Source organism: Bufo gargarizans, chromosome 4, assembly GCF_014858855.1.
Source record: "Bufo gargarizans isolate SCDJY-AF-19 chromosome 4, ASM1485885v1, whole genome shotgun sequence".
Lineage (NCBI taxonomy): Eukaryota > Metazoa > Chordata > Amphibia > Anura > Bufonidae > Bufo > Bufo gargarizans.
Genome location: NC_058083.1, coordinates 57946165 through 57972759, shown reverse-complemented (window position 1 = coordinate 57972759; position 26595 = coordinate 57946165). Strand labels below are relative to the sequence as shown.

General features: G+C 44.4%; 1 protein-coding gene across 1 annotated transcript; it reads left to right on the top strand.

The window, feature by feature from the left end:
- Positions 1-230: 230 nt before the first annotated feature.
- On the top strand, positions 231-25703 carry LOC122935193 (vomeronasal type-2 receptor 26-like; the record flags this gene model as incomplete). The annotated part of the gene is made up of 4 exons (XM_044290955.1): positions 231-383; positions 2465-2588; positions 17935-18770; positions 25674-25703. Coding segments are annotated over exons 1-4 (1143 nt in total), but the record flags the coding sequence as incomplete, so codon positions are not given.
- Positions 25704-26595: the final 892 nt, after the last annotated feature.

Below are 26595 nucleotides of genomic sequence, written 5' to 3'. Positions count from 1 at the left end.
CACACAGATTTTCCTCATCAGAGGGAGTTTTTCAACTTCCTGCAGCCTGCATCCACACAGTGTAAGTCCCATACACCTCTTCCTTGTCTTGTACCACAGCCTCAGCTTGTATCTTTACAAACTGCAACGTATCATACACCAGGATACGTCCCCTGAGAGCCTGGTGAAGAGGAGTGCTACTCAATCCAAGGACGAACTGATCCTGGAGAATTTGATCTCCATTTCCAAGAATGTTAGGGCTGGGCCCACAGGTACAGAGGGTACACAAAGCCGCACAGACACAGACAACGGTTCTTTCCCAGCAGTTGAGTTTACTGAACAATGTAGTGAACAAGAAGCTGAGAATATATAAAACAGATTGGTACACAGAGAATAAACCAACAGTAAATGTAACACTGTCTAACAAGTGAGCTCTTAACAAGCTTTGCCTCTAATGCCACCAGATGTAAGGCAGCTATCCTATAAGTCAATATTCAGCTCTTAAAATAAGCCTTGAGACATGACTTGGATATTAAATTATTAAATAAGCCAGTACCTCATCTGCAGACAGCTGTTTCGGGGTGATTGCCCCTCATCAGTGCAGAGCAGAGAGTACTGGCTTAACTGGGTAGGAGGACTGTGTCCGAACAAGGGGGAAACTAACTCTCTTTAGGGAATAGCTGAATATTGACTTATAGGATAGCTCCCTTACATCTGGTGGCATTAGAGGCAAAGCTTGTTAAGAGTTCATTTGCATTTCTTCCCTCCCAGAATTCTAGAGGAGCATGTATGGCCTATAAGTCTCCTCACACTGATTAAGGTGCTCTTTCCCTAAGGAGAGTTAGTTCCTTCCTTCCTTGGACAAAGGCCTCCTACCCAGTTAAGCCAGTACTCTCTGCTCTGCACTGATGAGGGGCAATCACCCCAAAACAGCTGTCTGCAGAAGAGGAACTGGCTTATTTAATATCCAAGTCATGTCTTCAGGCTTATTTTAAGAGCTGAATATTGACTTATAAGATAGTTGCCTTACATCTAGTGGCATTAGAGGCAAAGCTTGTTAACAGCCATTTGCATTTCTTCCCTCCCAGAATTTCAGAGGAGCATGTATGGTCTATAAGTCTCCTCACACTGATTAGGGGCTCTCTCCCTAAGGAGAGTTAGTTCCCCCCTTGCTCGTACACAGGCCTCCTACCCAGTTAAGCCAGTACTCTCTGCTCTGCACTGACGAGGAGCAATCACCCTGAAAAACAGCTGTCTGCAGATGAGGTGCTTGCTTATTTAATATCCAAGTCATGTCTCAAGGCTTATTTTAAGAGCTGAATATTTACTTATAGACTAGTTGCCTTACATCTGGTGGCATTAGAGGCAAAGCTTGTTAAGAGCACATTTGCATTTCTTCCCTCCCAGAATTCTAGAGGAGCATGTATGGTTTATGTCTCCTCACACTGATTAATGTGCTCTCTCCCTAAGGAGAGTTAGGTCTCCCCTTGCACTGTAACTGGTAACTGTGATGTTTTCCCCAAAGTCCATTAAGCAGCCTAGCTGCACTTGTATGTTCCTGGACAAGTTCCTCGTTAGGGTGCACCCTAAGTATTGCACAATACTATTTGTGATCCACAGGGAAATTATGTCTGTCTCTTGTAACTTTAATCCTTACTCCAGCTACCAGAATATAACACCCTCTGAGCAGCCAGTGGGATAGGAAGGTGCCATCATATGAGTCCCTTAGGGCTATGCAGTAGCTTGTAGCCCGTACACTGCAATGTAACTGTACTTGGAGCGTTATTGTATTTCCAAATGTCACTTCAACAGTGTGGTGCAATGTGACGCGGCAAAGTTCCTTGAGCAGGTTCTTGGTGCTTTTTCTTATTTCCTGGTCCACTCCAGAATTGGATCCTACAGACACGACACTCCAGGAGTTGTCGCTGCATTCCCTTCTGGTTTCCTGAAGCACCAAGCACAGCCTCCGTCTGCTCACTTTCTGCTTCAGAGGAACCTCCTTCCTTACACAGGGAGAGTGTGATGCAATAAGCCATTTGCTAAGTGCAGTGTCAAACCTACATATTGAGTTTGCTATCACACTTGTAAGGGTCTAAAACAGCCCATAAATTATCTATTTACCAACTTTGCAAACTAAATAGGTATAGTATTCCTCTGATAGGCAGCTCCAATGTAGACTTTTATTATCTTATCCTTTGGTGCCACCTACTGACCAAAGTGAGATGTTACAGTAATTATACAATTTACCACATAGCAGAGTAATACATTCCCTTGCCCCACATCCTTACATATTAGCACCAAACTATGCCACGTATGATTAATACCATTGTGCAAATTATTTTATCTGCACACAGTGTCTCTACATTGGTATAAAAGTGTCTATCATGGTGAATACATTTGTGCTCCAAATGTTTGGTATAATTTGCTGAGGAAATCGCCTTTACATGTTGAGTGGCTGCTTCCATTAAGATATTCTCCGTTTCAGGTGCCTCCATCAATTTGCAATGAACCTTGTAAACCTGGGTACAGGAAGGCAAAGAGAGAAGGGGAAGCTTCATGTTGTTACGACTGTGTCCAATGCACCAAGGGTGAAATGTCCAACACAACAGGTCTGTGATACTGAGCGATATGTGAGCAAATGTGATTCATCTGTGTGATCTCAAGTAAGGGGAATGGTATAATGAAAGATTTGAGAATTGTAAACTAAAAGATGTCCACTTACTTGAATGGACAACCATAATGGGCCCCAAAAGTGTGCATAACAAGATGATTGTGTGAAGAAGTCTTACAAGGCATCTGTCAGCAGTTTTTGTACCTCTTCACGCGAACGATACGGATTGGCTCAGGGTGCGTTCAGCGAAACTCGCACCATTTTGCAAGTTCGGTCAGTTTTTTCAGGGATTGCATTCAGTTGTTTCCGTGCGGGTGCAATGCGTTTTGATGTGTTTTTCTCATAAAAAAACTGAAGGTTTACAAACAACATCTCTTGGCAACCATCAGTGAAAAACGCATTGCATCCGGACTTGCTTCCGGATGCAATGCGTTTTTCACTAAAGCCCCATTCACTTCTATGGGCCAGGCCTGCGTGAAAAATGCAGAATATAGAACATGTTGCGTTTTTCACGCAACCCAAAACTTCATGTACATAGACCCATTAAAATGAATGGTTCTGGATTCAGTGCTGGTACTATGCATTCACGTCACACATTGCACCCTCGCGGAAAACTCGCTCATGTGAAAGAGGCCTTACATGTTCTCTTGGCAGATGAAGGCATCTCTGTTGGTCCCATGTTCATATGTGCCCACATTTCTGAGAAAAATGAAGTTTTAATATATGCAAATGAGCCTCTAGGAGCAACCCCCATTGCATCTAGAAGCTCAGCTCTTTCTGTAACTGCCTCATCCTCTCCACTTTGATTGACAGGGCTGGGCAGTGAAGCCTCATCACACCTTGTCCTGTCAATCAAAGTGGAGAGTGCTACAGTTCCAGAGAGAGCAGAGCCCCCCTAGGTGTAACGACAGCACTCCTGTTGCTCCTAGATGCTCTGCTGTCTCTGTAAGTGCTGTGCCCTCTCTTTTTTAATTGACAGGGACAGTCAGTCAAAACCACATCACCACTGCCTGGCCCTGTCAATCATTTTTCTCAGCAATGGGAGCACATATTAACACGAGACCAACCCAGATGCCTGCAGCTGCCAAGCCCACTGGTAATAGGTCTCCTAGTTTCATAGGTACAAATCTGCTGACAGATGCCCTTTAATAAATCACCTCACCTCTTGATGCTTATACTCTTTTTCCAGTCTATTACCACCACAATATGGAGTTGGTGGGCACCGGCTGTGCCTGTTCCATTCACTTAAAATATGCTGACTTCAATGACAGGTATCTGCATGGTGTTATACCACTGCTTCTCCCCATATTGACACTGAAGAGAAGTAGTAGTCTTATAGGTATGTCATGGTCTTACAGAAGACAGGATGATGTGGTGGTATACAGCGATTCAGCAATGACATTATATCTAAGGGAGCAATAGCATTAAAGGGACACTGACAGGGCCAATAAGCATATTGAGGTATATATATGGCAGTACAGGTCTTATAATGGGTATTACAATCATATAAGTATCCCCCCTGTCCACATTATACATACGGTAAACTTAAGTTTTATAACCTGCTCCAATGGTCTTCAATCTGCCCAAGGGGCGGCGTTTCACCTCTCTTGCGCCCAGCCAGCCTCCCCAACTACCGCTTTGAAGCGCCGCCCAGCTCATGAATATTCAGTTTGCTGGGCGGCTTCTGCGGTCCCCGCTCTGAAGCGCTGCGCTGAACAGTGCCCTGCGCATGCGCCGGATCTTGTGAAGTCGGGGACAGTAAGCGCCGCCCAGCGAAGTGAATATTGATGAGCTGGGCGGCGCTTACTGTACCGGACTTCACAAGATCCGGCGCATGCGCCGGGCACTGTTAAAGGGGTTCTGCACTTTCAATTCACTGATGATCTATCCTCTGGATAGATCATCAGCTTCTGATCGGCGGGGGTCCGACACCCGGGACCCCCGCCGATCAGCTGTTTGAGAAGGCAGCGGCGCTCCAGGAGCGCCGCGGCCTTCTCACTGTTTACCGCCAGGCCGCCCGCCCACTGACGTCACGACTTGTATCAACTACAGTGGGCGCGGCTAAGCTCCATTCAAGTGAACAGAGCTTAGCCGCGCCCACTCTAGTTGATACAAGTCGTGACGTCAGTGGGCGGGCGGCCCGGCGGTAAACAGTGAGAAGGCCGCGGCGCTGCTGGAGTGCCGCTGCCTTCTCAAACAGCTGATCTGCGGGGGTCCCGGGTGTCGGACCCCCGCCGATCAGAAGCTGATGATCTATCCAGAGCATAGATCATCAGTTAATTGAAAGTGCAGAACCCCTTTAAGCGTAGCGCTTCAGAGCGGGGACCGCAGAAGCCGCCCAGCAAACTGAATATTCATGAGCTGGGCGGCGCTTTAAAGCGGCAGTTGGGGGAGGCTGGCTGGGCGCAAGAGAGGTGAAACGCCGCCCCTTGGGCAGATTGAAGACCGTTGGAGCAGGTTATAAAACTTAAGTTTACCGTATGTATAATGTGGACAGGGGGGATACTTATATGATTGTAATACCCATTATAAGACCTGTAGTGCCATATATATACCTCAATATGCTTATTGGCCCTGTCAGTGTCCCTTTAAAGTTTTCCTCTATTGATCCATTTAGATATCTATTTGGTTATTTACCTCTGCAGTGAGTCCCCGTGGGAGCTGGTGTAGAGGATGGGAGTGGTAGTGGCCCTGATGTAGTGTTGTAGTGTCATGTTGTCATACTCGAGCAATTGCTCCCTGGGGTTAGATGCAGTGAAAAAGGTGATGATGAAAGTGAAAGAAGACCGAGGGCTGTGCCCACAGGTACAGAGGGTACACAATGCCACACAGACAACGGTTCTTTCCCAGCAGTCAAGGTCCCTTGCCCCACATCCTTACATGCCACCTGACTAGAATTTTGGCATCCCGACAGCTCTACCAAATAAATTAATCTGCTACATAGCACTGAGGGGGGATACCTGCCATGGACCGCTCCGATCTGCAAAGGCCTGGGTCTTCTGTCATTGGTGCAGGAACAGGACCCGACCCTCCCGGGGTGGTAGCACATTTTCAGGAATAGTGTCTGCTACTGCACAATTTGGGGTGGATGACTCGTCAGTCTGTAATGGCAGAGTAGGGATTAGCCACCACCATATGTCTCTTGGACTGACAGGCTTCGATTGCCGCTCCTGAACACCTCCAGAATTATCTGTCGGGGAACGACCCTCTGAAAGACAAGGTTTGAGCATGCTACGGTGTAATCTTCGATTCGGCCTTTCACAGTCTTCCCTTTGGACATCGTAGACTGGGCCTTCCAGATACACCTGCCGTTTCACAATTTATGGCTGCGGTTTCCAGCGGTCTTCCAATTTATCTGTGGGCCGTTTAGCACGAACCAATACTCTGTCACCCAACGACAAGTGTGTAGTCTGCACAGGTTGATGATCCCTAGGGGTTTGCTGTTGCAACTTCTCATTGAAAAACCAATGAATAATCCTCAGTTTGTCTTTGTGCTCCTGCACCCATGAGTCAGCTGTCCTAGGGAACTCTTCCGAAAGATGTCCAAGGTTCATTTTAGAAACTTCTTGCGCTGGATGACCGAGCAGTAGCATGTGTGGAGTATATCCGGTAGTGTTATGAACACGATTATTATATGCCCAGAGTAGTTCAGGAAAATACACAAGCCAGCGCAACTTACATTCTTTCTCCAGAGTACGGAGCATCTGTCGAAGCATCCTGTTGAATCTTTCATAGGCCCCATTGCCCTGTGGGTGGTATGGTGTCATTCTTGACTAGTGATGGACGAACATCTGCCGGGACGATTCGCGAATGCTATCGCTTGACTTTCACGTCATCCAGGTAGATCAGAATCAACTCAAAGTTCAGTTCACCCAGGCAGTGTTCCGTTAGGTGTTGGAATGTACCCGGAGCATTCATCAGCCCGATGGGCATTCTGTTGAACTCACACGGCACCATGGGTAGGATAAAGGCTGTCTTCTGTCAATCCTTCTCTGCCACAGGTAGTCGCCAGCAGCCACTTGCCAAGTCCAGAGTTGAGAAATACTTGGCACGCTGTAGTGCCATCAATGAATTTTCACTTCTTGGTAGAGAATCTGCCGGTACCTTTCTCAAATCGGGGGAGTATCCCCAGTTCTTATTTCGTGTTCGATAGCTGTTGTGCACCCGAAGTCCTCCTCACATCGGGAAAAGGCGGATTGAAACTCCCATAGCACTGCTTCAATTATAGCAACCTTATACAGTCAGGTCCATAAATATTGGGACATTGACACAATTCTAACATTTTTGGCTCTATAAACCACCACAATGGATTTGAAATGAAACGAACAAGATGTGCTTTACCTGCAGACTGTCAGCTTTAATTTGAGGGTATTTACATCCAAATTAGGTGAACGATGTAGGAATTACAACAGTTTACATATCTGCCTTCCACTTGTTAAGGAACCAAAAGTAATGGGACAATTGGCTTCTCGGCTGTTCCATGGCCAGGTGTGTGTTATTCCCTCATTATTCCAATTACAATGAGCAGATAAAAGGTCCAGAGTTCATTTCAAGTGTGCTATTTGCATTTGGAATTTGTTGCTGTCAACTCTCAAGATGAGATCCAAAGAGCTGTCACTATCAGTGAAGCAAGCCATCATTAGGCTGAAAAAAACAAAACAAACCCATCAGAGAGATAGCAAAAACATTAGGCTTGGCCAAAACAACTGTTTGGAACATTCTTAAAATGAAGAAATGCATCGGTGAGTTCAGCAACACCAAAAGACCTGGAAGACCACGGAAAACAACTGTGGTGGATGACCAAATAATTATTTCCCTGGTGAAGAAAACACCCTTCACAACAGTTGGCTAGATCAAGAACACTCTCCAGGAGGTAGGTGTATGTGTGTCAAAGTCAACAATCAAGAGAAGACTTCACCAGAGTGAATACAGAGGGTTCACCACAAGATGTAAACCAACCTCAAAAACAGGAAGGCCAGATTAGAGTTTGCCAAACGACATCTAATAAAGCCTTCACAGTTCTGGAACAACATCCTATGGACAGATGAGACCAAGATCAACTTGTACTAGAGTGATGGAAAGAGAAGAGTATGTAGAAGGAAAGGAACTGCTCATGATCCTAAGCATACCACTTCATCAGGGAAGCATGGTCGTGGTAGTGTCATGGCGTTGTATTGGCAGCATGTATGGCTGCCAATATAAATGTTCTCTTGTATTTATTGATGATTTGACTGCTGACCAAAGCAGCAGGATGAATTCTAAAGTGTTTCGGGCAATATTATCTGCTCATATTCAGCCACATTCTTCAGAACTGATTGGATGGCGCTTCACAGTGCAGATGGACAATGACCCAAAGCATACTGCAAAAGCAACCAAAAAGTATTTTAAGGGAAAGAAGTGGAATGTTATGCAATGGCCAAGTAAATTACTTGACCTGAATCCGATTGAGCATGCATTTCACTTGCTTAAGACAAAACTGAAGGGAAAATGCCCCAAGAACAAGCAGGAACTGAAGACCGTTGCAGTAGAGGCTCGGCAGAGCATCACCAGGGATGAAACCCAGCGTCTGGTGATGTCTATGCGTTCCAGACTTCAGGCTGTAATTGACTGCAAAGGATTTGCAACCAAGTATTAAAAAGTGAAAGTTTGATTTATGATTATTATTCTGTCCCATTACTTTTGGTCCCTTAACAAGTGGGAGGCACATATGCAAACTGCTGTAATTCCTACACCATTCACCTGATTTGGATGTAAATACCCTCAAATTAAAGCTGACAGTCTGCATTTAAAGCACGTCTTGTTTTTTTTTTTCAAATCCATTGTGGTGGTGTATAAATCCAAAAATGTTAGAATTGTGTCGATGTCCCAATATTTTTGGACCTGACTGTACCTCCGGCCACATAATCACTTGATCTTTTTTGTCCAGTGAATGCCTAATGTTTGTGGCCTGTAGTCCAGTGGCCTACAGTAAAATTTTTATCCATTGACTGCATAATGTACCTTGAGCCACATAATCAGAATTTCATTGTCAGGTGAATGCCTAATTTGTACTCCCGTGGCCTAAAATAAAAAATGTCTAGGCTCCAACAGGGCACATTTCAGAGAATTTCCCTTTAAGACGCATAAAAATGTCCCCTGATTAAGATATATATTTTTTGGTTGGAATTTTTGTCATTGACCCCCCTCTAGTATGTCACTGTCTATGTTGTGGAACTATTTGTGCACTTCTACTAGGGGTTAGACGAGGAGACAGATGACTCAGAATGAAAACGAGGATGGAAACCGTAGTTGCAAAAAAATGGGGAGACACCAGCGGAGGGATTAACATGGTTGTTAATCGCAAATTCTGCCAAAGGAAGGTATTTAACCCACAACTGTTGATCACCAGAGACATATGACCTGAAAAATTGTTCCACAGACTGATTAAGTCGCTCCGTCTGCCTGTTACTCTCAGGATGATAGTCAGACGAGAAAGACAATGAGATTTGGCACCTTTGACAGAAGGCTCTCCAAATTCTTGACACAAACTGGACACCCCTATCAGACACAATGTTCCTATATTTTAATACATTTTGCTCTGTGTCTTTATGGCATAGGCTGTGTTTAGGACAACAATAGTGTGCCCTTACTGAATTTACAGTCCTATGATACTTTCTAGGTCCCCTGGCCTGACTCCAGAGGGCTTACTCATCCGCTGATCAGATCACTGGGACCCAATGAGAGGGGGAATACCATGCTGTGGTCACAGACTGGGGCAGTCAAAGTGTTAACCATCAGTATTGGAGCTGCCTCCGATCCTGGCTGTAGAGCAAAAGGCTTTAAGAACCAAAACTGTTAGTTACAGTTCATTTGTAGAGCAGGAGTGCTCACAGAAGCCCTCTGTTCCTGTCATTACCTATGGTATCGCTGACCCTGTTGTGCCTGGGGTCAGAAGGTCGCAGCGGGTGTCTATGTGCTCGGTGTCTCAAGAAACATGATAGTTCCCTTTAAAACAGTGACGGCAAAAGACAGTGGGTGGTCCTTAAGTGGTTAAATTATAAAGCTCACAATATAAAAGCAGAGGATAATATCTAATATGGGGTACAGCAGGTGGCAGATCCGTGAGGAAGTCCATAGAAACATGGGACCAGGGTCTACTGGGAATGGGTAGGGTTCACAGTTCACCAGCAGGACAAGTCCTAGGGGGATGGATTTTCAGGTTGGGGATCAGGTGTGGCTGTCCTCTAAGAATCTGCCTCTCAATGTGGCCTCCATAAAGTTTGCACCTCGTTTTATAGGTCTATACGAGATTACAGAGGTAATCAATCCAGTGTCATTTAGATTAACCCCTTCATGACCAAGGGTCATTGATGCCCCAGTGTCCAGGTCAAAATGTACAAATCTGACATGCGTCACTTTAAGTGGTAATAGCTTTGGAACACTTTTACTTATCCACGCCATTCTGAGATTGTTTTCTCGTGACACATTGTACTTCATGATAGTCATATATTTGAGTCAATATACAGGGAGTGCAGAATTATTAGGCAAGTTGTATTTTTGAGGATTAATTTTATTATTGAACAACAACCATGTTCTCAATGAACCCAAAAAACTCATTAATATCAAAGCTGAATATTTTTGGAAGTAGTTTTTAGTTTGTTTTTAGTTTTAGCTATTTTAGGGGGATATCTGTGTGTGCAGGTGACTATTACTGTGCATAATTATTAGGCAACTTAACAAAAAACAAATATATACCCATTTCAATTATTTATTTTTACCAGTGAAACCAATATAACATCTCAACATTCACAAATATACATTTCTGACATTCAAAAACAAAACAAAAACAAATCAGTGACCAATATAGCCACCTTTCTTTGCAAGGACACTCAAAAGCTGCCATCCATGGATTCTGTCAGTGTTTTGATCTGTTCACCATCAACATTGCGTGCAGCAGCAACCACAGCCTCCCAGACACTGTTCAGAGAGGTGTACTGTTTTCCCTCCTTGTAAATCTCACATTTGATGATGGACCACAGGTTCTCAATGGGGTTCAGATCAGGTGAACAAGGAGGCCATGTCATTCGATTTTCTTCTTTTATACCCTTTCTTGCCAGCCACGCTGTGGAGTACTTGGACGTGTGTGATGGAGCATTGTCCTGCATGAAAATCATGTTTTTCTTGAAGGATGCAGACTTCTTCCTGTACCACTGCTTGAAGAAGGTGTCTTCCAGAAACTGGCAGTAGGACTGGGAGTTGAGCTTGACTCCATCCTCAACCCGAAAAGGCCCCACAAGCTCATCTTTGATGATACCAGCCCAAACCAGTACTCCACCTCCACCTTGCTGGCATCTGAGTCGGACTGGAGCTCTCTGCCCTTTACCAATCCAGCCACGGGCCCATCCATCTGGCCCATCAAGACTCACTCTCATTTCATCAGTCCATAAAACCTTAGAAAAATCAGTCTTGAGATATTTCTTGGCCCAGTCTTAACGTTTCAGCTTGTGTGTCTTGTTCAGTGGTGGTCGTCTTTCAGCCTTTCTTACCTTGGCCATGTCTCTGAGTATTGCACACCTTGTGCTTTTGGGCACTCCAGTGATGTTGCAGCTCTGAAATATGGCCAAACTGGTGGCAAGTGGCATCTTGGCAGCTGCACGCTTGACTTTTCTCAGTTCATGGGCAGTTATTTTGCGCCTTGGTTTTTCCACACGCTTCTTGCGACCCTGTTGACTATTTTGAATGAAACGCTTGATTGTTCGATGATCACGCTTCAGAAGCTTTGCAATTTTAAGAGTGCTGCATCCCTCTGCAAGATATCTCACTATTTTTGACTTTTCTGAGCCTGTCAAGTCCTTCTTTTGACCCATTTTGCCAAAGGAAAGGAAGTTGCCTAATAATTATGCACACCTGATATAGGGTGTTGATGTCATTAGACCACACCCCTTCCCATTACAGAGATGCACATCACCTAATATGCTTAATTGGTAGTAGGCTTTCGAGCCTATACAGCTTGGAGTAAGACAACATGCATAAAGAGGATGATGTGGTCAAAATACTCATTTGCCTAATAATTCTGCACTCCCTGTAGTTCACCTTTATTTATGAAAAAATCCTAAATTTACCCAAAATTTTGAAAAATTCACAATTTTCCAAATTTCAATTTCTCTGCTTCTAAAACAGAAAGTGATACCTAATAAAATATTTATTACTTAACATTCCCCATATGTCTACTTTATGTTGGCATCATTTTGTAAATGTAATTTTATTTTTTTAGGACGTTAGAAGGCTTAGAAGTTTAGAAGCAATTCTTACAATTTTTAAGAAAATTTCCAAAACGCACTTTTTAAGGACCAGTTCAGATCTGAAGTCACTTTGTGGGGCCTACATAGTGGAAACCCCCATAAATGACCCCATTGTAGAAACTACACCCCTCAAGTTACTCAAAACTGATTTCACAAACTTTGTTAACCCTTTAGGCGTTCCACAAGAATTAAAGGAAAATGGAGATTAAATTTCTAAATTTCACTTTTTTGGCAGATTTTCCATTTTATATATTTTTTTTCTTTAACACATTGAGGGTTAACAGCCAAAAAAAACTCAATATTTATTACCCTGATTCTGTGGTTTACAGAAACACCCCACATGTGGTCATAAACTGCTGTATGGGCACATGGCAGGGCGCAGAAGGAAAGGAATGCCATACGGTTTTTGGAAGGCAGATTGTGCTGGATTGGTTTTCTGAACGCCATATGTTTTTTATTTTTCTGCCGATCGTCTTGTGCAGGGGCTAGTTTTTTGCAGAAAGAGTTGAGGTTTTTATTGGTACCAATTTTGGGTACATAGGATTTTTTGATCATTCATTATTACACTTTATGGGGCAAGGTGACCCAAAAATTGGCTGTTTTGGAACAGTTTTCATTTATTTATTTTTACAGCATTCATCTGAGGAGTTAGGTCATGTGATAGTTTTATAGAGAAGATCGTTACGGACGTGGCAATACCTAATATGTATACTTTTTACGTTTTACACAATAATAGCATTTCTGAAACCAAACAAATGATGTTTTAGTGTCTCTATAGTCTGAGAGCCATAACTTTTTTATTTTTTGGGCGATTGTCTTAAATAGGGTATCATTTTTTGCGGCATGAGGTGAATGTTTGATTGGTACTATTTTTGGGTCATAAGCCTTTTTGATCGCTTGCTGTTGCACTTTTTGTGATGTAAGGTGACAAAAATAGCTTTTTTGGCACAGTTTATTTTTTTTTTTTTATGGTGTTTATCGGACGGGGTCTATCATGTGATATATTTATAGAGGCGGTTGTTACGGACGCGCTGACACCTAATATGTGTATTTTATTTTATGTTTTCATTTTTTTATAGGAAAAGGCAATTTCTCTTTTTAATTTACATTTTTATTTATTTATTTTTACTTTAATTATTTTCACTTTTTTTATCAGTTCCCTCTTGGATCTTCAAGATGCAGTGGGGCTGATAGTTGTACTATACTTTGCAATGCTCTTGCATTCCAAAGTATAATACTTCCAGATGTCCTGTAGGTGGCAGCACTGGACACCTTTCCATGACAACAGGACGCTTTTGCAAAGCGTCCGGTTGCCATGGCAACCATCGGGTGCTGCAATCACAGCGATGCAGCCCTGATGGTTGAGAGAGGGAGCTCCCTCCCTCTGTTAACCTCATCGATGCCGCAACCGCGGCATCTATGGGGTTACAGGAGAGTGTCAGCATAGAGCTGACACTCTCTGCTGATAGCGGCGGCTCAGGTATGGAGCCGCCGCCATCGCACACAGCAGGGGGATCGGGGGGCAGCGCTGGAAAGGTAGGGGGGGATCGGGGAGGCTACAAAATGACTGCATGGGTAGGGGGGGTGGATTGGGGAGGCTAAAAAATGACTGCATGGGGCGGGGAGGGGGCGGACCGCATCACGGCAGCTAGGAGTTGAGCTGCAGGCGGCACAAGGGGGGGCACAGCCACAGATCGGGGGCACAGATTGGCGGGGGGGTGTATTACTCGAGGACGGATTACCTGATTTCATGCTCTGATCTGCAGAGCGCAGATCAGAGCATGAAACCAGCATTTTAACACTGCCGCAATCCGATTGGTTAGTCTGCACAGACTAACCAATCGGATCGATTGCCGGCAAGGGGCCACTCTGATTGGTCCCTTGCCGGCATTACTGCACTGTATGCTGTCCGTGACAGCATACAGGGCAGGGGCAGAAGCTTTAATTCAAGCGCTTTGCAGCGCTTGGATTAAAGAGCTGCCAGAACGTATATATACGTGGTAGCTGCACGGGGTATGTGCAGCTATCACGTATATATACAGATTGCGGTCGTGAAAGGGTTAAGGTTACCTGATTTGTTCCACATCCATGATGTCTTCCATAAATCTCTGTTGAAAAAACATGTTACTGCTGTTGTTCCTTCACAGCCCGCTCTGCCGCCAGTACTGGTTAATGATTCTGAGAAATTTTGGATGTTAGGAGAGTCTGCAACTCTTTAAAGTATCTGGTACAATGGAAAGGCTATGGACCGAAGGAAAGGTCCTGGGTACCAGCTAAGGATGTTCACGCCACTAGGCCTGTCAAAAAATTTCATTTGGAACATCCTGAGAAGCTGTCGTCTGGGGCCGATATTCGTCCATCACTGTTGTGCAATACTATATGTAATCCACAGGGAAATTATGTCTGTCTCTTGTAACTTTAATCCTTACTCAAGCTCCCAGCATATAACACCCTATGAGCAGCCAGTGAGATAGGAAGGTGTCAGCATATGAGTTCCTTAGGGCTATGCATTAGCTGACAGCCTGTACACTGCAATGTAACTGTACTTGGAGCATTGATGCATGTTCAAATGCCACTTTACCAGTGTGGTGCAATGCGGCGCGGCAAAGTTGCACTTACAGTTCCTTGAGCAGGTTCTTGGTGCTTTTTCCTATTTCCTGGTCCATACCAGAACTGGATCTTACAGACACGACACTCCTACGGTCGTCTCTGCAAACTTCCCCTTCGTGCTGGCCATTTCCTTCCAGATTCAGCAGAGATGATCCCTTGTGGTTTCCAGAAGCACCAAGCACAGCCTCCATCTGCTCACTTCCTGCTTCTAGAGGAACCTCCTCCCCTTACACAGGGAGAGTGTGATGCAATAAGTCATTTTCTAAGTGCAGTGTCAAACTTGCATATTCAGTTTGCTATTACACTTGTAAGGGTCTAAAACAGCCCATAAATTGGCTATTTTCCAACTTCGCAAACTAAATAGGTTATTAGTTTTCCTCTGATAGGCAGCTCCAATGTAGACTTTTTTCATCTTATCCTCTGCTACCATCTACTAACCAAAGTGAGATGTTGCAGTAATTATACAATACAACATAGCAGAGTAATACATTTAAGGTCCCTTGCCCCACATTCTTACAAAAGGAACCATACGGAGATAGTTGAACAAACAACGTCTTCCTTCACTGAGTGCAAAAATGGATTTCAGCCCATTCTTTAGCAGCTCGTAGAGAGTACGCTGCCTCTCTCTCTTCTCTCTCTCTATCTATCTCGCTTTCTTTGGATTCCTTCCCTATAGCTTGACTCTGGAACCTGTGACAGTAGATGTCCACTGTATGATGCAGGCTTCCCATTATGCCTGTCCTGAACTCTCCTGATGGAGTCTTAATGTGTTTCCCACCACTTTTGCAGCCTTGGTAGATTGGTCGCTTGATCACCCTGCTGACTCCAATATACCGTCACTTGTAAATTTTCTGTGGCCTATTACCCTGCAGGCTGGGGTAGTGGTCCTCACAGATGAGCTGCCTCTGTGGTCCTCGTGACCTGGAGAAGTGGGAGATGGATCACATTCTCCTTCACTCCTCGTTCTACTCTCTTAGAATGACTCTCCCTAGCTCTGCCCCACCCTTGGCAGGAAGTTGGACCACCCCACTCCTACCAAGAGGTGAGAAAAAGAAAGGTAAGTTACATTTCTGTTACCAAACATTGCCAACCATACCCCATCTGTTGATGAACAAGATGCATTACATTACATCACATTCCCTTTGCATATAAAACAGTAAACAATTGCAAATACCATAGTAGTACGCTCAGGTCTGGGGTACTACACTTCTATGTGTGAATTTTAATTTCTAACTTATAATTAAAGCTACTTTCACACTCGCGTTTGGTGCGGATCAGTCATGGACCTGCACAGACAGATCCGTTCAGATAATACAACCGTCAGCATCCGTTCAGAACTGATCAGTTTGTATTATCTTTAACGGATCCATCTTGAACACAACTGAAAGTCAATGGAGGACGGATCTGTTTCATATTGTGCCAGATTGTGTCATAGAAAACCGTCCCCATTGACTTACATTGTGTGTCAGAACGGATCCGTTTGGCTTAGGTTTGTCAGACTGACACCAAAATGCTGCAAGCAGCGTTTTGGTGTCCGCCTCCAAAGCGGAATGGAGATGGAACGGAGGCAAAGTGATGCATTCTGAGCGGATCCTTTTCCATTCAGAATGCATTAGGGCAAAACTTATCTGTTTTGGACTGCTTGTGAGAGCCCTGAACGGATCTCACAAACGGAAAGCCAAAATGTCAGTGTGAAAGCCTTAAGAATAGAAGCTTGCAGGGCCTTAGTCTCCACATACACACAGTTTTACTGTAGGTTTCCATAACAACCCAGCAATTTTCCTTCACTGCTGTAGGTCAGCTTTAAAGGGGCAGGGCGCTATGGATGACACTGTTAAGGGAGTGGAGTGCTGTGGAGGTTACAGTTCAGGGGGCAGGTAGGGTGGCTATTCAGGCCACCCTCCAAAGATGGATTTAAAAACTCCACCCCCAGATCCAGATAAACCACAGGTTAGACCACGCCCCTCCCACTCCGCAGCCAGGGATTGAAAAAATGAAGGTAAAAATCAACTTCTGTCAGCTGCAGGGATGGGAGGGATAGTGACTTTCTCCCTGCAGCTCTCGCTCAGACTGCACAGTGCTGCTGTCTGAGAGTGAGCTGTTCAAAAGGACAACCCTGTGTGAGATATTCCCAAAAAATGCATTAGCCAATAGAAGCCTGGTCACATGACTCTTATCAGCCAATAGAAACTTGCAGGCCCTTAGTCTCCACATACACACAGTTTTACACCAGGTTTCCATAACAACCCATCCATTTTTCTTCACTGCTGCAGGTCAGCTTTAAAAGGGCAGGGAGCTATGGAGGTCACACTTAAGGGGGCGGTCCACTATGGAGGTCAGTGATAAGAGGCGGCATTCTGTAGAGGTCAATGTTAAGGGAGCGGGGTGTTGTGGAGGTCACATTTTAAGGGAACAGAGCTCTGTAGAGATCCCTGTTAAGGGGGCGGGTCATTGAGGATATCACCATTAACGAGACAGGGTACTTTGGAGGTCACTAATAAAGGGGAGGCCGCTGTGGCGGTCACTGTTAAAGGGGAGGGCACTGTGGATTTTACTGTTAAGGGGCAAGCCACTGTGGCGGTCACTGTTGGGAGGGGCGGGGTACTGTTATTGTGGATACTGTCGATACAACACACAAACATGAAATGAAATAGATGAAATGTACCCGTGCGAAGCCGGGTCCTTCTGCTAGTAGACTAATATAATAGCTTGTCTTTCCTATACAGGAAATTACATGCAGTCTGTGTGTCTGTACAGGGAATTGCTAGCTAATAAGGACGTGTGATCACTGCAGCCTCTGCACTGATTAAATCAGGTGTTGTATTTCTATCTTTCTTGCTCTAAGGGATCTAAGTGCATGGGGAATTCTTTTTTTTTCCTGTAGGCATGTTTTAAATTCTACCTACATTATATGTAAATATATGCAAATTAATATAATGGGATTGTGACATTAGTAATCAGACTCTCCTTAGGCTTGGTTCTCCAGATTCTGTTGTTCTGTTCCATTAAAGGAGCTGAACTACAAGATGAACAGAAGTGCTAGAGCTGTCAAATGACAACAATAAATGATGTCCAGTGGACTCTATAGCCTGTAATGGGATTTGTTGGGCATGCTGAACTATTTTGTGGCACTGCTTTTACATAATCTGCATTGAAGGTTCTGTTAGACTGTTAGATGCATCTACAGTACTTCTCATCCTTCTTTATCTTCTTCTTTGTTTCTAAGGACCCTTTATTCAACTTTTTTCTTTCTTCTTCCATCTTTTTATTTTCTCCTGAATGATATTTTCTTGTCCTTCTTTTATTTTTCACAAAACTTCTGTCTTCTCCGTCATAGTGTTTAATCTTCCTACCTTTTTGTCGCCTTTATCCTCCGAGTACTTCTATATAGTGCAGTATATTTACAGATGTAAAGGCCTAGTTTTGATTCTTCCTTTGTGATTTTATTCACAGACTCCCAGAGCTGCTTGGAATGTTCCAGATATGAAAACTCAAATATTAATAGAACCAATTGTGTACCCAAAGATGTTAATTTTCTTTCATATGGAGACATTTTAGGAGCAACATTGACCAGTGTCTCATTACTATTTGCTATCATGACAAGTGTGATTCTTGGAATTTTTTTGAAATACCGAGAGACTCCAATAGTGAAAGCCAATAATCGGAACCTCAGCTATGGTCTCCTCATTTCCATCACACTTTGCTTCATGTGCACATTGCTGTTCATCGGTCGGCCATCACAGATTCGTTGTCTCCTCAGACAAGCTGCATTTGGAGTTGTCTTCACAGTCTCTGTTTCTTCTGTATTGGCTAAAACTCTGACGGTTATCATTGCTTTCAAGGCTACACAGCCCGGGAGCAGGATTAAGAAACTCTTAGGAAGGAGATTTTCCATGTCACTGGTTTTCCTCTGTTCCATGGGTGAAATTCTATTATCAGCCATATGGGTCATGTTATATCCACCATATCTAGATGTAGACACAGAAACGGACACTATTCTCTTGTTGTGTAATGAAGGGTCATCTATTTTCTTCTTTTTGGTGATCGGCTACATTGGTTTGTTGGCTCTGATTTGTCTTGGGACAGCATTTGTGGCCAAGGATTTTCCAGATCGTTTTAATGAAGCCAAGAACATAACTTTTAGTATAATCATATTCAGCAGTGTGTGGGTTACATTTGTCCTTACTTATCTCAGTGTGAAGGGGAAGAATATGGTAGCTGTGGAGATCTTTGCTATCTTGACCTCCAGTGTTGGATTAATGATTTCAATTTTCTTGCCTAAGTGTTATGTCATTTTTACTAGTCCAAAATAGTGTAGAAGACGATAATGGGGTAGATATACTAATCTTCTCTATTAGGCAGTGTAAACAGTCTAAATATATGTCAAAACAATATCGGGATTATCAGCCTCCCGGAGCATTCTGAAAGCCAAGCTCCTGTTTCCTTTATCGAAAAATGGCTCAGCGACATGTTTCATTATGAGATCCTCTCGCCTGCATTCACAGTTGAGCAAATTCACAGAGTGACTACTAGAGCCCCTTCACCTGGAGCTCCACCGAGACCTCCTCTTGCCTGATTGCAAGAACTGTAACGATCGTGATTTGATTCTCCATCTGGCCTGCAGATCTCGTGATATCACCAAAGTGATGCTTTTTCTAGAATTTTCAGCAGAGCTCCAGAAACATTGTGCCACGTTTACAGCTGTGAAGAGGTGACTAAGGGAGATGGAAAATCAATATTCCATGACCTATCCATGGTTGTTGGGGACATAGCTATATGTTTCATGAGTCCATGGCAGGCAGAGGAATGGACCAGCCTCCAGCGAATATCCCCCCAACACTGTGGTGGTGAGCTGCCTATCCTGAAGAGAGGACTTGTGTCATTTTTCCTTATAGTCAGGATTTAATCTCCATATATCATCATGGACTGACTAGCAGACATCATGTGCTGCATTAAATCTGTAAAATTGTAAATTTGTCCCACATATTGTCTGTGTGTACAATGGGCTAAACATTCTTATCATATGTCCTACTCGAGAAGGGTCTCCCTTCTGATACATAGATCCAAGATGGAAATTGTAACACCCCAGAGTTGTGTTACTACACACCTCTTCCCAGCTACTATCTCCTAAGAGCCTTTATACTGTCATCAGATATCATTTACATTATGTCTTCCACAAATGTGCATATAAATCTATGTTAAATGCAATTGTTCCTGGTTACCAGTAGGTGGCAGCAACACATTTGCAAGTACAAGTCCCAGTTTAGTGTATCTGAGCTGGAATGGATTATTCCATCTTAGCTCCCCCTCTGTGGAGAGGGTGGGCTGGTCCCACATCCTGCCGCATGGGTGGAGAAGGAAGTTAGAGTCAGTGTGAGCACCCCCCTGCTTGGGGAGGCTGTGTGATAGTGTCCAGGAGACCCCCTGCATAAGGAAGACAGCAAGGACATAGTCTCGGCTGAGACTTGGTCATATAGCCAGTCTGAGCACCTTCAGCTCAGCTGGATAAGAAAAGCAGAAAACTACAGACAACCTCCAGAGTTCCAGGAAGAAAGCATCCCCTGAGAATCCATCTGTGAGATATGTCCAGAAACCTAGGAGAAGCTCAGCTCATTCCTCCTCAGCTAGTCTGTCCCCATACAGCAGAAGTTACCAGATAAGTGCAGAAGCTAACCCTGCCACAATTACAGAGCTACCAATCAAACGTTTTATCCTTCAAGCTCCAAATTTAAAGCAGAAGTACTCATTTCTGCCAATGATTGCCAAAACCTGCTGGGACCAAGAGACCAAAGCTGTATACTGCTTGGATGAAAGTTACTTTTAGTAAAGAAATTTGAACTTCATCTAAAGGTCTGAACATCAATTATTCTGCCAAGTTCCTCCATTGCTCCTACTTTCACTACATTCAAATTTATTGCAAGTGAGCGAGGAGCCAGGAGTCTGGCCGTACCCAGGTAGTAGACACAACTACCACAAAGCTATAGAGACATTAAAGGCCATTACACCACTCTGGAATTCCTAATCTGGAAGGGCCCTGGGATAGTACCCTGCGCATACTGCAATTGGCGTCACAAACAAATACAGGATATATTATCCACCTAACCCGGCCACTGCATTAAAGCGGCGTCAGCGTACCCGTAGCTTGTCACTGCAGAAGCACATCAGGTATCTGAAGATTCTGAGGGTCACCATGTTTTTGTGCATGCTTATATATGCCCGTTATGGTATCTTTGGTGTATACAACCCTTCTGCTTTGGGGATTTTGCATCAAGCTAATTACCTGGAGGCAGGAGTTGTTTGCCTAAGAGATAACAATCTAATTACCCATATGGATCTAGACCGATTCCACACTCCGGCACACGCAGCCCCACTAGGGTGTACTACCTAAACTCCGCTCGCACTCTTTCTGGAAGAAGTGGGCTGGTTAGATGTGTACAGACAACGCCATCCTAGGACATAGGTGTCCTTTCTTGAATTGATTAGATATGTTGTAAATCCCTTTTCTATTCTTTAGTCAGTGACATTGTCTACTGAGAGCAATATCTGACCATTCGCCGATGATCCTAGATGTATCTCAGTCTACTCTCCCAATGACTGGATTCCAGACCAGTGGCAGGTATTCTTAGCAGACAACCAAGCTTATGATTAGAGAAGAGCGAATCGAATCGGAATTCGATCCGAATTTAAGGAAAAATTCGATTTGCACCGAATCCGAATTTCCTCACACTTTGTGGTAACGAATCATATTTTTTTCCTAAAATGGCTTCTGCACGTGTGAGGACATGGAGCAAGGAACTCTAGGAACGTGGGATCACCCATAATGCCATGCATACAGTCAATTAGCAGCCAGCCAACCCTATGATGTCACAGCCCTAGAAATTGCCTCAGCCATCTTGGATTCTGCGTCAGCAGGCGCTAGGGACAGTGCTAGGAAAGACATTGTGCTAAAAAAACGATTTACAAGTTCAGGGAAAGATTGTTCAAGGTGTAGGGAAAGGATAGGGAGTAATCATTCCACAGCGTTTATGTAGAACAGGGATCAGTAGGGGAGGTTACAGCCTGGCTAATAGGAACAATCCTATTACACCTTGCTGCACTGACTGGGGATCCAAATTGCCATTATACAGCTCTGTAATTCCATCAAACCGTTCTTGTTATTGTGGTGCAAGTGCTGTTTGATACAGCCATTAACAGGGTTTATTACAAGGAAATATTTCTACGTCTTATTTACTCTTGTGCGGTGCAGTTTTAGGTTCTAAAGCGTTTTTTGGCTTGTATTAGTGAGAAAAAAAGGGCTTATTAGCCGTTGTGTGGTGAAGTGAGAAAATTACAGCCCTTTTTGGCGTGTATTAGCGGCACAACAAAAAATATTATTTGCCGTTAACCGATGCAGTTATATGTTCTATAGCCCTTTTTGTCATGTATTAGTGGCAAAAGAAAAATATATTTGCCATTCAGCGGTGCAGTTATATTTTCTAAAGCCATTTGTGGAGTGTATAAGTGGAAAAAATAAAAATTTATTTGCCGTTCAGCGTTGCAGTTATATGTTCTAAAGCCTTTTGTGGCCTGTATAAGTGGAAAAAGTTATGGGCCTATTTGCCATTCAGAAGGACAGTTATATGTTCTAAAGCCCTTTTGTGTCATGTATAAGTGAAAGATATAAGGGCCTATTTGCCGTTCAGCGGTGCAGTTATATGTTCTAAAGCCTTCTGGGGTGTGTATAAGTGGAAAAAAATAAGGGCCTATTTGCCATTCAGTGATAAAGTTATATGTTCTAAAGCCCTTTTTGTAGTGTATTAGTGGCACAAAAAAGTATTTGCTGATGTATGGTGAAGTGAGGGAAAAAAAGGGCTTATTAGCCATTGTGTGGTGAAGTGAGAAAATTACTGACTTTTTTGGGCTGTTTTTAATTTCCTTTTATTTATTTATTTCATCTAACAGTATGTCAGACAGAGAAGTGCCAGGCCCTGCACAGGGGGGTGGCAGAGGCCTGGTGCAGGCACAAGTTGCAGCAGAGTAAGCGGGCATGGCAGCAGGAGTTGCAGCGAGAGGCCTGAGCTCCCGGTGTCATCTAGCGGTCGTGTCTTGACCAGCAATTCAGCGGTTCTTGAATGGTTGACTCGGTCAGCTCTGTTTTGGATCCACTCCTGTTTTTTTGGCATTAGCAATACTGATGGATAACTGACCAAATGCTGACTGAATAAAGGCAGATGCTCCACAGAGAGGATCCGTTTTTTGGGGGTTATTGTTCTGACAGATCAGAGGAAGGGCAAAATAATCAGTGACGTCAACACAAACTCACTGCTGACCCCCTCTCCACTCTGTCGGGGGCTCTATTTGTATAAGCATTTAATAGAACAGGTTCTGTAGACATCTATGTGGAATCAGCTGACGACGGTGTAAAAGGAGTTAGTTTCTTCTTGACACTAACATCGACCTGTAAAGCTGAGTTTATAGTTATTTAGTCAGTTTTGGCCCCGTGACTGCCCAAATAAGTGAAGTGTGCAGTGATTCTAAGTGCGACGCCTGTCATCTGCATGTCATACGGACTCACAGTATTGTTTTACTACCACAGTAGACTCCCTATGCGTGTTACTGCAAGGCACAGTGTTCTATACCACTAAAAAGGCTGTTTTTTAACGCGATTCACTGCAAATAAATTCGCATGAAACCAATTTTTTATTTTTGGGGGGGAAAATCGGACAAATCGAATTTTTTAAAATTTCACTCATCTCTACTTATGATGAACCGTTGATATTGTGGGATACCCTGAAAACCTACTTGAGGGGATATTTGCTGTCTTTCATTACCTACTAGTGATGAGCGGCAGGGGCAATATTCGAATTCGCAATATTTTGTGAATATTTTTTAGAATATTCGTCCTATATTCGCAAATTCATGATTATATTCTTGATTGCGAAAATCGGCAATGTTATTTGCGTGTATTTCGCGCGCAATACAGGCCTGGGTCACTTATGCTACATTTTTCAAGATGGTATACCTTAAGTTTCCTGAGACTGGAGAAAATGTTTGGCACAGCAGAAAATTGCAATAGATTTATATGCAGATAGAGTGCTCAAATATTATCGCAATTGTGAAAATCGGCAACATAATGTTGCGCATATTTTTTCAAATACGTGCAACGTGTGACGTCACAGCACTGTGTCTGTAGCATGTATGTATGGACAGCAGAACCTATCACACTACCTAACACCCTGCACTGGAACCTATCAGCTACATTATATGTCAATCTAAGGCCTCATGCACACGACTGTTGTGTGCTTTGCGGTCCGCAAACTGCGGATCCGCAAAACACAGATAGCTTCCGTGTGCGTTCCACAATTTTCAGAACGGCACGGACAGCCATTGATATAACTGCCTATTCTTTTCTACAAAACGGACAAGAATAGGACAGGTTATATATTTTTTGCGGACCACGGAACGAAGCAACGGATGCGAACAGCACACAGAGTGCTGTCCGCATCTTTTGCGTCCCCATTGAAGTGTATGGGTCCACATCCAAGCCGCAAAAACTGCGGCTCGCGTGCATGAGGCCTAACCTACACTGACTATCTTCCCCTAACTATCTGAATTATATATATAAGTTAACTGTCTAATGTAATACAACAGAGCACAGCAATGACACTGCTCTCTCTTTCATAACTGCAATAAACTTTAGAAAATGGCTGCTGGGGAGTTTCTTATATAGTCAGGTGTAGGCAACTTCGCCGAATTTTACGAAAAAATTGGCTTCATGACAAATGACTTTGTGACAAAGCAAATTTTGGGGAAATGAGTTGGTACAATGACGTGGACCTCCCCCTGTCATTGAAGCTCTCAGATGCTGCGTTTATCGCTGATCGCTGTATCTCAGATGCACATTGTGGCTTTCAGGGGTTAATTAGAGATGTCCCGAACTAAACATAGCTTGTTCGCGAGGCGGGCCGGCTCCAGGTTCAGTGGGCCCCCATGAGGCATTTTTTTACATTCACATGTCCCCCTGTGGCTCCCACACGGTATAATGACCCCCAGTGGCCCCAATACAGTATAATGACTACTAGTGGCTCTTCACACAGTATAATGAACCCCCAATCCCCCCCCACTGTATAATGACCACCTGTGGTCCGGCATTTAGAATAATAACCCCCAGTCGCCCCCATTCAGAATAATGACCCCCAGTAGCCCCCACATTGGGGGAATACAGTAGCCCCCAATGTGTGTTCACATCACGTTTTTCCTATCGGTTTGATGTATACAAATGTGCAGCGCTCCACGTTTTTGTATCCTGCAGAGTCAAGTAAAAAATGCAGACGTTACCGTATATGTTTTTTCTACTATGTAACTGTGTGGTGAACGGACGCCACTGTACGGCATCAGTCTGAGGATTGTATGGTGACCGGACGCCACTGTACGGCATCAGTCTGAGGATTGTATGGTGAACGGACGCCACTGTACGGCATCAGTCTGAGGATTGTATGGTGAACGGACGCCACTGTGCGGCATCAGTCTGAGGATTGTATGGTGACCGGACGCCACTGTACGGCATCAGTCTGAGGATTGTATGGTGACCGGACGCCGCTGTACGGCATCAGTCTGAGGATTGTATGGTGACCGGACGCCACTGTACGGCATCAGTCTGAGGATTGTATGGTGACCGGACGCCACTGTACGGCATCAGTCTGAGGATTGTATGGTGACCGGACGCCACTGTACGGCATCAGTCTGAGGATTGTATGGTGACCGGACGCCACTGTACGGCATCAGTCTGAGGATTGTATGGTGACCGGACGCCACTGTACGGCATCAGTCTGAGGATTGTATGGTGACCGGATGCCACTGTACGGCATCAGTCTGAGGATTGTATGGTGACCGGACGCCACTGTGCGGCATCAGTCTGAGGATTGTATGGTGACCGGATGCCACTGTGCGGCATCAGTCTGAGGCATCTGTAACACATACATTTTTGGTATGCATTAAATGGATGGCACAAATGGGATGTGAACCCAGCCCTAGTGTCAGAATAAGCCCCAGTACACAGCGGAGCAGCGTGGCGGAGAGGGGAGGCCGCCATGTGCTGACAGAGCGCTAACTGGTCCTGGTGGTCAGGGATTAGGACTGTGCTTCCCAAGGATCATTTTCTACTGGGAAATACAGGGCACAGTATAATACACTAGAATCCATGTAATATAAAGATATTAGCCCTACCCCCGAATAATAATACAATTAGGGGGTCATTTATTATATAGAAATAGGTCTATGTTAGGCGTATTTCTGACACAGATTGTGGCGCAAAGGTCCTTAACACCGCAATCTGTATATTTTCCCGCTCATGCCAGGTCTAAAAAAAGGTGGTGTGGGCATGGAAGGGGATACAGTTATGGCCATGCAGTTATTGGATACCACCGCCATATAGTGATAACACCGCCATACAATGATAAAACCACCATACAGTGACCGGATAAAAGGGTATAAGAGGGCACAGTACAGAGAATGACTATGGGCACTGCACAGGGTGTGGTAAGAGGGCACAATGCAGGGTATAAAGGGGCACAGTATGGGGTGGGGGGCACTGTTCAGATGCCACCATAATGAGAGGCAGAGGAGTGAGACAGGGGCCCTGGATGGACAGGCGGGGTGGACACAGCAAGTAGGGGGAAGGGGCTCTGAGGGGGATTCATACAAGAAGTAGTGGCAGGAGGTCTGTGCAGGGCAGCAATAGGAGATAGGGGGGTGAAACAGGAGCTCTGGATACATGAGGGAGGAAAGGAGACAGCAGGGGCCCCATGAGGATGAGATAGGACAGGATATGTGGGGGGGGGGGGGGCAGGTGTCATGGAGACAAACTGCTTAATGAAACAGTAACACAACTAAATAGAATGAAGCAGCAGTAGATCAAAGAGTCCCCCCCTTCTGTCCCACAGACAAGAGACAGTCACAGCGCAGACTCACTCACAGCTCCAGCCCTCCGGTCTCTCTCCTCAGGCAGCGCGTGTCCTGTGTAGAGGGGGCGTGTCCTGAGTCTCTGCAGCTCAGGGGGCCCACCAGAGGGGTACTGCGTAAGTGAAATGACAGCAGTGAGAGCTCCAATCTGTATTGATGGAAGTGCTCATAGCA